This window comes from Thunnus maccoyii, chromosome 21, assembly GCF_910596095.1.
Source record: "Thunnus maccoyii chromosome 21, fThuMac1.1, whole genome shotgun sequence".
Classification (NCBI taxonomy): Eukaryota; Metazoa; Chordata; class Actinopteri; order Scombriformes; family Scombridae; genus Thunnus; species Thunnus maccoyii.
In genome coordinates, this window is record NC_056553.1 from 13,195,507 (window position 1) to 13,210,871 (window position 15,365).

Below are 15,365 nucleotides of genomic sequence, written 5' to 3' on the forward strand. Positions count from 1 at the left end.
GGTGTGTATGTGAGTGAGAGAGACATGGGGATCACTTAGCCTGATCAATATGCAGATCCTGACCCTCTCAGGGTTCATTAATACCAAAGCGAGGTGGATTTCATCTCCAGTCTCTGATATTCATTAACTCTGGCTTCCACATTGAAATAAAGACATGAAGATGACACAATAACAGTGTGAATCACTCACTGCTCATTTCACACACACACACACACACACACACACACACACACACACACACACACACACACACACACACACACACGCACTCACTCTCTCTCTCTCTTTCCCTTTGTTTCCCTCCCACACACACACACACACACAGAGCTCATGAGACAAATGAAAGGTCTGACCAACAGAGAGGACACAGTTGTGGGTAAAGCTATAAAGCAGACAGCGTCTAATACAGCTTGAATTGTGTGTTGTGATACTGACAGCTACTTGTTTACGTGTTGTTCAAACAACTATTCATTACCTGATTGCTGGACAGGTTTCTGATTACAATGTAATCTGAAGATTAAGATGTACTATGAACAAGGTCAACTACATTGTAAACAAAGGCATAAAAATACATAAAAACAATCTAAACACTAACTGGATTTGAGGTTATTCACTGAATGACATCAACGGCATCCTTTCAAAGAAATTTGAAGGATTTCTAAAATGTATTTCAATCCAATATGTAGATATGTAAAAGAAAAAAAAAATAACTATCTGCTTCCCTCTGTTGAAAATCTGTCATGTTACTAGAGCATGAAGCCCCGGCCGTTAGTGTAACACTTGCTTGGCTGATCTTCCTGATGTGCTGAGTGCTACTCGAGGCTTCAGTGTATCTGTCTGAGCAGAGGTCTTTAACAGCCATGAATGCCAAGCATGGGGGAGGCAGGCCAGGCCAAGCGTAACCACGGCGGCCCAATGTCCTTGGCTCCTCGGCGGCCTTCACCTCACACTCCCTGCACAGTGAATTTTATGGCTAATTTCCGGCAATTTATCCTGGCACTTTCAGAAGAGAGATTCCTGCGGGAATAATGTGCATAATTTGCATAAATCATCCTGATAGAATGCATATCAGCATGTAACCCCCCCCCCCCCCCCCACCTTGTCTGATGCTGCAGCGTTTACTTTGTAATCAAAACTGACTCTTTTCCACCGGCGGATGCACAAGAGCCATGAGAAGGGGATCGGAGTTTAGGCGAGTAATTACAATGCAATGAAACACACATACAGAGGCTCATGCACAAAAAGATGCCTTAATAAAAATAATCAGCATTTTTGGAAAAACATAAATCAAGATACTTTGATCTGCAGTCCTGAGGAATACATAAATTCAGCATTGCAAATATTTTAAAGTAAAAAACAAGTTTATTTTCCCACATTTACATATTTTTACATAGTTTTTAAGTGTTTAAACTGAGCCCCTAAATTCCCCTGGTCATCTTTCTTTGTCCTCTCTCTCTGAGCTGCACTACTCAGCCACAGTTTGGTCCACAGGCCTGTTTTCAGAAGCTTCCCTGTGTGTAAGCGACCAATTGTCTGAGGAGAAGAGACGGGGGTCAGCTCGCCGCATCCCCCCCCCCCCCCTTTGCTGTGATCTAATGTGACGTACAGTGAGAACGTGCATATTCTCTTGGACTGCCTTCGTTACTATAATCAGCCGCGGTCAAATCGACTTTGTTGGTCGAGGAGGTGTGAGCTGAAAGAGGGAAACGGACCATTGTGGAAAGAAGAGATTTTGGCTTTCAGTACACAGCCTGATGGAAATACTATACAACACGCAAGCTGCAGCGGGTTAACTAATCCGAGCGGACACACAGACAAAACATAGCTGCACGGGCAAAGAGCGCTGCACTCGTTACATGCATTAGATTTTCTGACTGACAGTTAAGAAAGAAGCATGAGGCAGTGGAAGTGCGTGTGTGTGTGTGTGTCTGTGTTTGTGTGTGTGCATGCATTTTTTAGAGAAGCAGCCATCATCGGAGTGAGCAGTTTTCTGTCGCCATACTACCAGGTTCCTCCGCTGGCCTTCGTCCCGGAGTCTCAAGATCTCACATGGCATCACTGGTGACAACAGGACAGTCGTCCGCTGAGTGGACGTTAATCACAATAATACAGGGCAGGCTAATCACGACTCACTGATCAAGCGCTAAATGACATGCCTGCCGTACCCACTGTAACCAGCCAGTTGCAGAGGGATTCACACACCAAGACAAGGGGAGGGGAGGGGAAGGGGGGGGGGGGGGGGGGGGGGGGTAGGAGGCGGAGGACAGTGGTTATGAGGCTGGTGCACAGCCATCCAGACAATAATTACTCGATGACTGTGGTCACATTAGGGATCAGTCAAAGCAGATTAATTTCGACTGATAGCATTGGTACCTCCTAAATGCAGATTTTCTTAATAAGAGTGAAATTGTGTCGCTGAGAAGGTTAGGGACTGTGAGGTTTGCTATATGGGGTACTCCAGTTACTCATGTGAAGAGACAATGTCTTATTCTTTGCATAAATCAGACTGTACTTCTGCGAGGTTGTCTGTCGCTGCAGAATGTCAGCGCAAAATTAAGCGCGCCAATGTGTTTTTCCAAGTTGCCTGGTTTTGATGTGTGCGTTTGTATGCCTAGACCGTATTCACGAGCACAAATGAGTCTGCGTGTGTGGTGTGGTAGGCCTTTCACTAAATACCCAGAGACCCCGAGAATTACCCAGAGCAGAGAGGACAGCATCTGTTTGTGTGCTTGTGCCGAGCAAACAAGGCAATTTAGAGAACACCAAGGGAGCAGCTAATAAACACAACCTTATTCCCCCCTTCCTCCAACACCTGGCTCTGAATATTGCAGCGCTACAGTAAGGACACCTGCCTGTCTTTGTGTTATTGTGTGTTTGTGTGTGTGATGCCATGCAATGCCAAAGCCTGGTTGACCTGACGAGGTGGGGTTGCTTGTATGTGTTTTTTTTTTTGCATGTGTGCGTTTAAGCGAGCGAGTGTGTACGTATGCGTCATATGTGTGGCGTGCATGTGTAACCATTCATCATACTACAGTGAGAGGCATGCCAGTGCTGCTGGGAAATGGCAGGTCTGGTGTCCCATCACACCCTAGCGTCTTTGTCTGTACTGCCAAAGCTGCGCCAAAATGTCTGCCCTGGATACCTGGCATAGAAACAGCACTTTACTGTACACAAAGGTGTACGAATACTAGGGCTGGCAGAGACTGGCCTCCTCTCACATGGATGCAAGTCACATTTGTCTAATAGCACGTGTCCTTCCCTACTTTATTACGAGCAGATGAAACGAACGTTGGTATCTGTGTTTTCAAGATATTACACCCATCATGGGAACGATATGATTTAATAATCTGGAATTTGAATTTTGAAGCCACCCCCCCCTTCTGTAAATGTGTCTTTAAAAGTCACATTGGCTCCCGGTTTCTCTGCTCACCCTGCAACTGTTGCAGTAAACATGCTTTAATGAGACCTGCAGCTTCGCTTGCCGCCACCACTGACTCTGATATGTAGCCAAAGTGACACCCAGTGAACCCATGCATCAGACCAGACACAAAATGGCCGTCCAGTGCCAAACCCCGCCTTGGCTTTCACTTCATATCACACCACAGGGCCTGGCTGGGGACTGAAGGCTTTACAGGGCATTTAGAGAAAAACTCACTACCCTCTGTCTACATCTGTCACTAACATACTAACATTTTCACATACTGCACCCTTACAGTACAAATTAGATGTTAGGAAGTATCTTTTTTTGTGCTTTGGAGTATAATTTGTTTTATTAAGAGTTAAATGACTGCAATCAAATCCACTCAGTGATCCAGTTTGCCCTTCAACTGCGAGCACATCAAGGTCTCCACACCCCTCATGTCACGTACCTGGCAGGCTCAAAAAACAGCCCACGTTCAATCAGCCTTTGAGCCTTCGAGCCAAGAACATCCTGAAATAAAAGAGTGGGAGAAAATAAGTGCAAAAGGGGAGATTAATCTGAGTTATTACATTGATTAGATTTCCAGAATGCTAATTAAAAGATGTTAGGACATGGGCCCAGCCAAGGATCAGTGGGCGCTAATGAGGACCAATAGGCCTCTGTAATCTGCGCTGTAATGAGAGTGGTTTAAATGTAAAGTTTGCCGGGAGAAGAGTGGGGTGGTGGCTGCAAGGATGTGAGGATGGAGCAACAATCCTGGAAAAACCATTCCCGTATCGTCATTATGACCAGTAATGGTGAGGATTCACAGCCTCAGCAGAAAGTAGAGAAATAAAAAAAGAAAAAAAAAAAGAAAAAAAAGATGAGCGAAAGCAGAGTGGAATTCAATTATACTAAAGGGTTTTTGCACAATAAAAACATTTTATTATTAGACAATTAACAGGATTTTTAATGGCTGAAGGTCACATACCCCCCATGTCTTGTATTACAGTGAGGCCTTCGTAAAGTAACGGGGTTGTATCTTTTAATGGGAAACCAGTTATCCCTCCCTGCTGCTCCTTCTCTCTCGATGTTCCCTCAGGTTTTATGATTTCTACGCTTTCCATGTTCAGTATTAAAAGACAGTAAAATTTTGGTCAAATAATTCTTAGGCGTACAGTATGTTTTCACCATTCTTATCAGATTTTAGATAGCAAATATTTGAGTTGCATTAAGGTATTGTGGAAAACAATCTCAGCATGAAAAAAGTACTTTCATCGATGTCGACTGTAGTGCTGCAACTAATGATTATTTTCATTAGTGATTCATCTTTTTGTCTATAAAATGTCAGGAAAAGTTCCAGGAGCTTGTGGTGATCACGGATTCAACAGACATTCAGTTTAGTATCACATATGACAAAGAAAAGCATCAAATCTGACATTTGAGAGACTAACTTGAAAATGTTTGGCATTTCTTGCTTGAAAAACGACACAATGAAACAATTAAGGGATTATCAAAATAGCTGCTGATTAAACTGTCTGTCAAACTAATCGATTGATTAATCGTTTCAGTTCTAATCACCTAACTATTAAACTAAATACAGAGGGAGAAATGCCAATAAGCAAGGACTGAAAGAAGGAATCCGTCTGCAGCAAAATGAAATGGCAGAATAATACAAACCAGACGGTTAAGGAGTCAACTGAAATTAGAAAGGTCGTTACTTATTCAGTGGATGGTCGTTATTAGCAAATGAGTCTTACTGACAGGTGCACCCCACTCATTTACAAATTAGAGCATATCACTATAATCAGCCTGCTAATTTATCACAAATAATGAGTTGTGTTGAAAACAGGCTGGTAAATACTCAAGGAGAATATCACCCTAATGGATCTCGCCGTTTATGGCTCCTAGTGTGCATGTTGGACCGGGTTCAAATAAGCGTGATCTTATTATATGCATCTTCAAACCCGCTCTGGACAAATCCCAAGACTTTATTTCCTATTTGGCTTTCTTATCTTAATCAGTATGGCATATATAAAAGTATTCTTGAGGTCTAAATTTTGACAAATAGCACACATGGTTTAGAGCTTCGATCAGTATGTCAACTTGCTTTACTCGCGATGACACATAGCATCATGAGGTAGCAGGTATGAGAGAGTTGTGTGTTTAACCGAGCTTAAGGCCTCACATACAACCCGCCTTATGGTGCAGAAAAAAAGAGGCTAAAATTACAGCGTGGGTATGACAATGCTGATAGGCTATAAAACCATGTCATTTAATGTCCCCTCTCCCCCCCCCTATCCCCTCCCCTCCTCCCCCTCAGCGTGGCTCTCTGGTCTACTCACCATTAAGCCAATTCATCACCTCTTCAGAGAAGGCCATGAGACAGATCCAGTCTATCAGTCGCCCTCTTTAGGATGTAGTTACTATTCTTATGATCAAGGATTTCTGCCAGATTAAAACACTGAAAGTGAACGCTGAGGCCGTCAAAAGAGTTACTTTAGAGAGCTGCTCGAAACAAAACAGCGCTTTATCGAAAATGTGAGTTTGAAAAGATATAATATCATAGCAAAATTAAAATATGAAAACATTTATGTTGCAATGATGTAAGATTTTGTCTGCCACTTGGAGCCAGTTGTTTGATATGTCACATTTCTAATGACCTCTTGAGAGAGGACCCCAGATTTGCATTTTTGGTCCCTGCTCCTGTAATGAAAAAAGGTAGAGTGGAGCATATTTCACTGGGCCTGTCAAACCCACTCACGCCCCTCTGCAAAGCACTCAGGAACTTCATTCCATCGCCGCCTGTTCTCACGGCCGAGCTATGAAATTGACTATGACAAAATTAGCAAACCTAGACTGTTTGGACACATTTCCAATATAGTGGGTTTCCCTTTTTTTTCAAAATGCAATCAACCCCCAGAGCATCAAACATGAAGTCGCCTTGAAAGTTGCTCAGTCTCTTTCGCGCTAGTCCGGCTATAGATTTATGTAATCGCAAGCTTGTTAGGAAGATTTCCCAGGCCTATTGACAGTGACGTGCACTGGGGTTTGGCAGAGGTGACATTTGGGAAGCACAATTCTGCTGCACCACCACGCAAAAGCAATTAGAGATCTATATTCCCAGACAGGTCCGGACTTTGTTCTACGGTGGAGAGATACATGCGGTTTAATGTCTTTATTAACATGACATGCGTGTCCCATACACCGTCTTCGCATGACAATCAAAGGGTCATCATGGAAAAGGGGGACAGCAATCAGTGAAATCACGCTCTTCGCACAAGACTGTGTTGACAAGTCAGGACATCGGAAAGCATTTTCCAAGTGAACTGTTCTGGGGATGAAAAAACAAGCGTTAAGACCACACAGGATGTTTTTTTCAACAGGAAGGAAGTAACTGAAATGACATCAGTTATCAGTGATGGCTACTGTAAAGGCAGCAGACCGGGATGGTTAATTAGAAACAAGTTTCAGTTGGACAAGCTCTGCTCAAAAGACGCACCACGTTCTGCTTTAAATGAATCTCTACTGGCGAAAGTAATTAGTTCAGTCTATTAATTACTATAATCACCCATTATCATGTTGGCCTTCATCTTAACATGTTTCATGGATGTAACGAGCATGTAACAAATCTGTTTCCAGGGATATTCTCTGTTTGAGTGCTAATAATTTTGTAATTAAAAAGGATGAGGCTGGAATTATTTTATGTTTCTTACTGTCAACAAATCCCATAAGAAAACAAAAACCAACAGGGCATTAGTCACTCTCTCAATACTTTCTGACTTCTCTACCCCTTCTGTGTCGCTCAGCACCGAGCATTTGTTCATAATGACAATATAAATCTTGAAAACAGGTCATATATAGTATGTTTTTTTTGTTTTTTTTTGTTTTTTTTAAACACAGCTGGATACTGTAGTCTTTAGCAAACTAGGGCAGCAACTAACAATTACTTTCATTATCGATGAATTGTTTTCTCGATGAATTATTTTGTCTATTTAATGTCAGAAAATTGCGAAAAATGCCTGATATTATTTCTTAGAGCCCACAGTGATGCCTTTAAATGCCTTGTTCAGTCTGATCAACAGTCCAAAATCCAAAGAAATTCAGTTTACCATCATGTAAGACACAGAAAAGCTTAAAATCCTGCAGCAACCACCAAACATTTGGCATTTTTGCTTTAAAAAATGACTAAAACAGTTATTCAATTATCAAAATAGTTGCAGATTAATTTTCTGTAAATCGACTAATCGATTAACTGACTAATCATTGCAGCTCTACAGCAAAGATACACTATTTTTATGTATGGATTAATACACGTGATACTTTACTGTAGCAGAACGGTGCATATGTGTTCTACTCAAAATAAGATACACTGCCCGTGTTCATCACCATGAAGGAACATGTCAGCCAGTGCAACAGTGTGACTCAGTGATGTGTTTTTATGACAATATGGGAGGTCTACTGTATGGCACAGAGGAGCACTACAATCACAAAAGCACTTTACCAAATATTGCATGTCCCAGATGCAAATTAAGTGTTGACACACTACCAAAACTGAGATAATAGCCAATTATTTTGCACAATATATGACAAAAATCTCTCCGGTTTACTGCTGGTTTACAATGTCAATCATGTCTATAGTATTGGGTTTTGCAGGAACCTTATATATACTGGCCCTCTGTGAGCTGAGCTGAAATAAGGACGGGGTCTGAGGAGACGGTGGGGGGAGTGCGGTAAACAAGGTAGCCCTGCTCCCCAGCTGTGAAGGTGACACAGGGACGCTACATGCAGAACAAGCCCTTTTGATTAATCACAGGATATTTACTAGCTCAGATCTAATCAAGGACCGCAGGATCACGGGCTACATCATACACGGCCCAGGAATTTACACAGCAGAGTTAACCTGTCACCTGCCACTGTCCTCTTCCTTACATCTATAAACACAGCGTATAGGTTGGCCGGCAGTTATGCACCGCAGACAGGCGACCTGCAATAGCTCCTGAAGTGATTGTTTTATTTCCGCAGAAACAATATAACCTGCAGTCAGATACTCAACACATGTCGTTTGATATAAAACCTTATGGCAGAGGGAAGAAAGAGCCATTTATCTCAAGGTGGTCATGGTAATGGGATACAAGAACGTGAGCGGTTTTCTCACTAAGTTAACTACAGCTTTGTGTGCAGTATCCTTGTGCTGTCCTGACAGCCTGTAGCAGTGGGATACTTACTTCCTGAGGAGGAGATATAAACCAAGGACTAACCCAAGATTACAAGCATGGAGGGAGTAAGCAATTGTAATCACTGAATATGACTTTTATAGTCAATTGAGCACTTAGAAGATTGTTAGTTTTCATGGAGCAACTTTAATGGAGAGCTCAGTTTTTAAAGAATTTTACAATTATTTCTTCTTCCCAAATATCAAACAAAGAGTAATTTTTATGTCTGTGTGCAGTTCAAGGATTTTAGAAGTGGACTTCATATAGTCTCAGTATGAGTTGTAGCTGTATAAATATGTTAATTTAAATGTTAGCACTGTTAGCATTTATCATACCATTCATCTGTTCTTGGAGAAGTTAAAACCTATTGTATATTTCTGTACTTTTGGGCAGATCTACATCTAGACCCATACAAATGCATGAGTTTATCCCTCTTTGGTTGCATAAGGTAAAAAGGATCCCTTTGGTAATGCCTGACTGGTGAGATTGCTGCTGTTCCAATTAGTTGTAGCCAACATATACCAATAATTCGTCTAAAACTGTATGAAATGGATAAAGACATAACCTTTAGTGCTGACCTGTGTGCTGTCTTTTGTCGTTAGCGCTTCCACAGGAAGAGAGAGAGGCAGCAGTGGAAGTGCTGCAGCCCTGCCGTGTTTATGAAGAGGTCGGGATAAAGTGTGTCCTGCACTATTGTGTCGCCTGGAAAATGTCACTCCACAGGGGAGGTTGTCTCTGTTCAAACCAGTTTAAAGAAAGCCCTGACAACACTGAAACATAACAGGAAGTAATTCACGGACAAAATATGAGGACCATAACAGCGAGAATGTATTGTAATCTTTACTTTATGCTTCCCTTGTCTTAAATTGCTTTTGTCCCTCATCCACACGAAATGTGATGAAACCCTCAGCGACTATTTGAGATAAAACGCTCTTGTTTGTGTTGAATCACAAGCGATCTGTGGTGTTTAAGCGATAGATCACTTAGCACTAGTAAGCCAGATCTCTGCCGCATTAGCCCTGGACAAATAGTCTATTAGATGAGAGCGTTTTTGTCAGTCTCCCCGTCCCCCAGATATTTCCTCAGAGTGACGAGTCACATTAGACGCCAGGAGGAAGAGTAATTTCTGTGTCACATCCCTTTAGCCCGACCCCGCTGACAATCGCCAAGACGAGGGCGTTCTCACTAAAAATTAATCGCATTTGCCTTTTTAATGGCATCCCTCGACCCTCTGCCAAGAATTCACAATCATCTTCCTCCTATTGTGTTCCTCCAGCAGCTCGGTATCTCTGGTGGTGACAGAGTGATTTCAAGGAGTGTATCAATACTTACATCACCCCTCTGGCCCTCGCTCTTCAGTGTTGACACTGCGGCGCTCGGAGCCAGGCCTAACTGGCAGAAGGCCATTTGCTTTATGGAGATACATGCACAGAGATATGCGGCGCTTTATTTAAAGCTCAAATGTTTTAGTTAATGAATTGTTTTGAAAATTGCATTTATCTAGTTGGGATACTCTTCCAGGGAGAAATCATTGGGTGTCGGGTCCAGTTGAGAAAGCCGCTGCTATAACAGCTTACAAACTACAACAAAGAGACACCTTCATAAATGTAACACTAGATGTTCTGCCATTTTGGACAGTTTTTAACATGGCAGCTATCATTTAAAATTTCTGGGCATACTTGGTCATTGTGGGCAATGTTGGATTTTAATATTTTATTTTTTTGTATCAGTGTGGTAACGTTTTTGAAGGATTTGTCAGCAACACACACATTCCCTGTCTGATTATTATTATTAATGAACTGTTTCTTAATTGATTTTCCAGATATCACAATATACTAATATCATGATATAAAATATATATGAAATATATTGTGATAGAGGATTTTATCCATATTGCACACTCCTAATTCAATTTGCAGCACAGACGACAAAGTGGAAACCGAATTACGTTTCTATTATTATTATTGCAATGATTATTGAAATGATTTCATGCTAAACAAAATTTTATAATATTTTATGGTTTAAAAGTTTACTTAGTTTACTTAAAATGCAGATCCACTTCACAATCTCACTTTAATCAAGAGTTGTCAACAAGGTACAAATAACATGATTTATCTAAAAGGAGGAGACCTTGAAGTGTCTCACAGGCCTCTCCTGCCATCAAATATTCAGACAGATTTGTAATTCCTTGTGAGGGAGATGCCCTGTAAAAATGACTAGGAAACAAAACACTTGTGGTAAAACAATGTTCTGAGGACATTCTGTCAGATTCCTCTGTTTTTTACAGATTTCATCACTGAGCTGCTGTGGCGTAAATGCTTTAAAACACTTTGACATAACATGCTGTGTCCTGAGACCCTGCGCTTCTGAATAATGAATCTACAGTATGTTCCAAACAGCTGTCTTCTTGAAAGAAGTTATTTTCAAGGCCTTTGGTCACATCTCTCAAGTCCTTTTTAAGAAACCAGCATAATTCGAGATAATTCACCTGGTTCCCGTCACGACAACGACCGACCAACCAGCGGCGCTCAAACTCGCAACAAACCGTCGCGATTGGCCCAAGAAGCGGAGACAAAGTCAAACCATCCTCCATTCTTTCTGCCCCCGCTCTTCATATTTAATTCAGAGGTTGTGTATTTCTTTATGATTGCAACATCTGTTTGCTCCCAGTGCCAGCTCCCTCTGTCAGCCACCCTCTGTTCAATAATTCCTGTCCTGACCCCTAAGAGCCCCTGACATCACAGCACCGGCTGCTGCTCAAACTTCACCGGGACCAGACACAAAGGGACAGGTGCCTGCTACCAAATCATCTGGCTCACAACCCTGCATCACCTACATCAGTGGTTTTGTAGTGTTCAGATAAGTCAAGTGAACTCACATTTCTACATTCTGTCTTCATCCAAACAGCTGATATGTAGATGTAGAAATGTAGATAGAGACTTCCTTGTAATACAAGAATTAAGGGGACATTGTATTATCGCTTTTAAGTGAAAACCGTGTGGTTTTGTTGATTGTCATATCTTCAGCTGTAGGATGACTGGCTCCTCTGTTTTGTTCCAAAAATACATTATAGAGATCAAGAATAGTCAACAGCAGCATGTTATATTTACAGCAACTTGTCTTTGTGTAGGTACAGAGGGTGGACAAAGTAATACTCTTAAAAGGAAGCTAATCTCTGAGGTTAGTTACAGTTATGTCAACATGTTGTCTGCTAATTAGCTGAATTTAACAGCTATAAGAGAGCTTTGGCAATTAGCTCTTTGACATCCAAGTTTTTAATAAAACAGCACGAGCTCAAGAGAGGCAACATGACCTTCAAATGCAGTTGTATTTATTTTGTGGGTTTTTTTTAAGTTATTTTATATGTTGATGAGGAAATAATGACATCACACATGTATGCATAATCAGTATGTCTTTTTAAATGTTAAAGAATAAGGTTAGGTGGTTATTCTATATTTTCATTATTGCTAACAAATACCATGAAATGTTACTCAAACAGGAATAAACATTATATTTGTTAGGGACAGATTTATACACATTTGATGCTCTAGTGAGTATATAGAACTGTGTTCATAGGATTGACTCAAAATAAACTACAGTAAAGTGGCCGTGGTTATGGTAATGAAGGAAAATATCAGCCAGTACTGACATGATGTGTTTAGCATTGATGTGTTTTAATCATTTTCAGAAAACAATGGAGGTATATGGTACCAAGGAATAAGCTGCTGTATATCAAACTTTGGCTACACAGACAGTACTTCTTAGTGGGATCAGTTCATGGTTAGTTTTGGCCTTTACCTTTGTTGACAATTAAAATATAGAATATCGCCTGCCTGTTTTTCTATACCCTATTTACCTGGTCGGGGGAAATTTGTTTTGAAGTTTGCATCAAATCTGTGATTACTCACTATATGTGTATCATTTGGAAAAAAAAGACTTCCATACAATGTGTAGAGGTTTGGCACCGACTGTGGCAGGTTTACTTACATCAGATCTACTGCCTGTCAACACTTATGACTAATCAAAGCATTTTGTCTGGTTTTCTCAGCATGATCCTCGTTGTCAGAGACATTGAAGGTGGCGGGGTCTATAAACAGATGCTACCCACTGACCTTAGAGAACATGGTGGAGGGGCCAGATGTTTGGTTGACCTCACAACCTTGGGACCAGCTGATGTGGCAGTGATGGAGATGGTTACTGGCAGAAGAAAGTGATCTCGTGGCATCAGAGGTTCCCGTTTTCCCCACTTTTTCTGTGTTGGTCTTTAGCCCCCAAAACTGGGCAATCCTGGAAGGCAGGGAAAGATGGAGGACGGCCGAAGAGAAATATGTAAACACAGAAGAGAAAGAGAAAGGGAGGGAGGGGAGGGAGGACTGGTCAGTGGTGCTGACGGTTGTGTCACAGATGTTGAGTTCAGCACAAAACTCTGCCAGAAGCCATCATGTCAAAGCTAAGTTAGCTGAATGAACAAGAACAACTCCAGGCCCTGCCACTTTAAATCTCGCTCAAAATTCAACAGCTGTTTCTTGAACGAATGCAGATGCAAAATAATGATAATAATGCCTACTTACAGCTCCTGCTTAGAAGTAAACAATCCATCTTGACCACACCCTGCACACATGGTGTCTCATTAGCTCTGCGTTGCTGTAGCTCTTTTGAAGAGTTAATTTTAGAGGCAAGAAGGGTTTTTGGCACGGACTGTCGGATGGAAAAAAAACAATAGTTTGAAAAAAAAAAATGTTTTAAAAACTTTGTACTGCAACAGTGTTATGTACAGTTAGAGCTTTATATGCAACAATCAATGCTCTAATACGTTTTATAACCCGAGTGTTTTTCCTTCCCCCTTTCAAAGCTGTAAAAACCAACCAGCAGAGAAAACATCTTTGTAATACATATCTACTGTGTTGCACTTGCTTCAACATCATTTCTCCTCAAATCAACGCCTGTGCCTGTCTATTCTGGCATCTGAAATTCTCAACATTTTGACTGGGTGCATCTTGGCTCCAAGCATCTTCACTCAGCTCAGAGAATGTCTTTGTGCCAAGGCCACAGCCTGTGGCAGTTTTCCTAGTGACAGATGAGCATGTCAACATGTTTGTGTGTGTACGTGTGTGTGGTAAAACAATAGGCCTTGTAAGCTGTGTGAATTGTGCAATTATGAACCAAACTGCCAGGTTATCTAGTAACCAATCCGCCGACATAATGATTAGACATGGTGACACACACACACCTCTCGGCTCAAGCTTTTTGTTAAAGACTTTGGTACACACACATGAGCTAAAACACCCATCAAGACACATTAATGGGCTAAACATGCTAGAATATCCTTATTTTTTCCTCAGAAGAATTATCCTCAACTGTATAGCACAAAACAAGAAAACAATAAATGATGAGCTCCACCAAAACAGAACTGCGACATGTGGATCTAAATCTGTCCATCCTGTCTCCAGGCCTGTTGGCAAAGGGCAGCTCAGCTGTAGCAGGCAGATTGTGTGAACAACGGACTATGAACATCTCTCCACAGGCCACACCAAGGTGTCTAATCCAGGAAACACTGTGAACACACACCCTGTGGGCTCCCACAGTAAACTGCATAGCCTACAAACCCAGAACACACTGCAACAAATCTTTCATCTTAACAAGCCAGGTTTGCTGTTATTCAGTGAATCCTAATGAATCTTAATTATAAAAATCATTTAAAATCTTATGATACAAAACAATTTCTTTCAAGACTTCTTTAAGGCTGTATCAGAGACCGAATGATTTATGTATCTCTGCACAAGTATGTGTGGTAAGGGTGGGATTTCGGAGCATTTAGCTAAACCTAAAGCCATGCACAAGTTTTATTAATTAATTCATTTGCCAGTATTACCAAACAGTAACCAAACTGCAAAGATTGAACTGCAAAATTCAAAACCTGAGATGAAATGACGTGACAAGTTACTTGTTTTTGTTTTTTTTAATCTCAGAATTCCTGCACATCCAGTAGTGGAGTGAATGCTTGAATTTTTTTATTTTTTTTTAAAGTATAGGAAAAATCTGCTGTGATGAATTTATAGATAATTTGTTTACACATTTCAGCTTTACCTGAAGAAATATTGCCAGTTCGCCTAAGAGTGCGTCTGCTGTCCAGCACCTGTCATAACGGCTGAGTGTCACCCACGTCACAGGGTGTTGCGAAATGACAGCTCCCCATGTCTGCAAAGATGAAGCCTCGGGACGAGGAGGAAAAAAAAAAAAAAAAAAAAAAACTGGACGGATCGAAATTTCATCCTCCCAAGTATATCAAAGTGACTCCTGTCAGCATTGCATCAAAGTGGAGAAACAGGAACTGTTCATTTTTACAGCTCAGAGTTGGACTGTGGAGGGGGTTTTCTAGGGGGGGAAACAGGCCAGGAAGGTGAGCACCGTAAATCATTTTAGGTGACTTAAAGGAAAAATGATGACAATGAAAAGCACCTTGTCAACCATTGCCCATTTGGATTTATGACAGCAGAGTCAAAATAAGGCTGTGACGGAGGGTTAAGTTGAAGGGAGACTTGAGACAAAGATAAGAGTGATTTTCAGAGATGGAGCTTCCTGGTGTCGGAGGCAAAAACGTCTGTGTGACACTGTGAGTGTGCTGTTAGTGTGTTGTCTGCATGGTGCAACACACGGTAACACCTGTGATTTCATCTTACGCCTTGTGAGGAAACCTGATACATCATTTGCTTTTTGTTTTTTTTGTTGTTGTTTTTTTTTTTTTTTTT

The 15,365-nt window shown here is 41.3% G+C and overlaps 1 protein-coding gene across 5 annotated transcripts in view; it reads right to left on the reverse strand.

Moving 5' to 3' along the window:
* LOC121887765 overlaps positions 1-15,365 on the reverse strand; it is a 112,549-nt gene that overhangs the window by 69,877 nt on the left and 27,307 nt on the right. For all 5 annotated transcript variants that reach the window (XM_042398728.1, XM_042398727.1, XM_042398725.1 and 2 more), the window contains exons 5-7: positions 13,188-13,314; positions 12,729-12,903; positions 3,870-3,931 (exon numbers count right to left, since the gene is read on the reverse strand). In XM_042398728.1, the coding sequence (XP_042254662.1) occupies positions 3,870-3,931; positions 12,729-12,903; positions 13,188-13,237 (287 nt within the window). In that variant the 5' untranslated portion in view covers positions 13,238-13,314. The remainder of the gene's footprint in view (positions 1-3,869; positions 3,932-12,728; positions 12,904-13,187; positions 13,315-15,365) is intronic.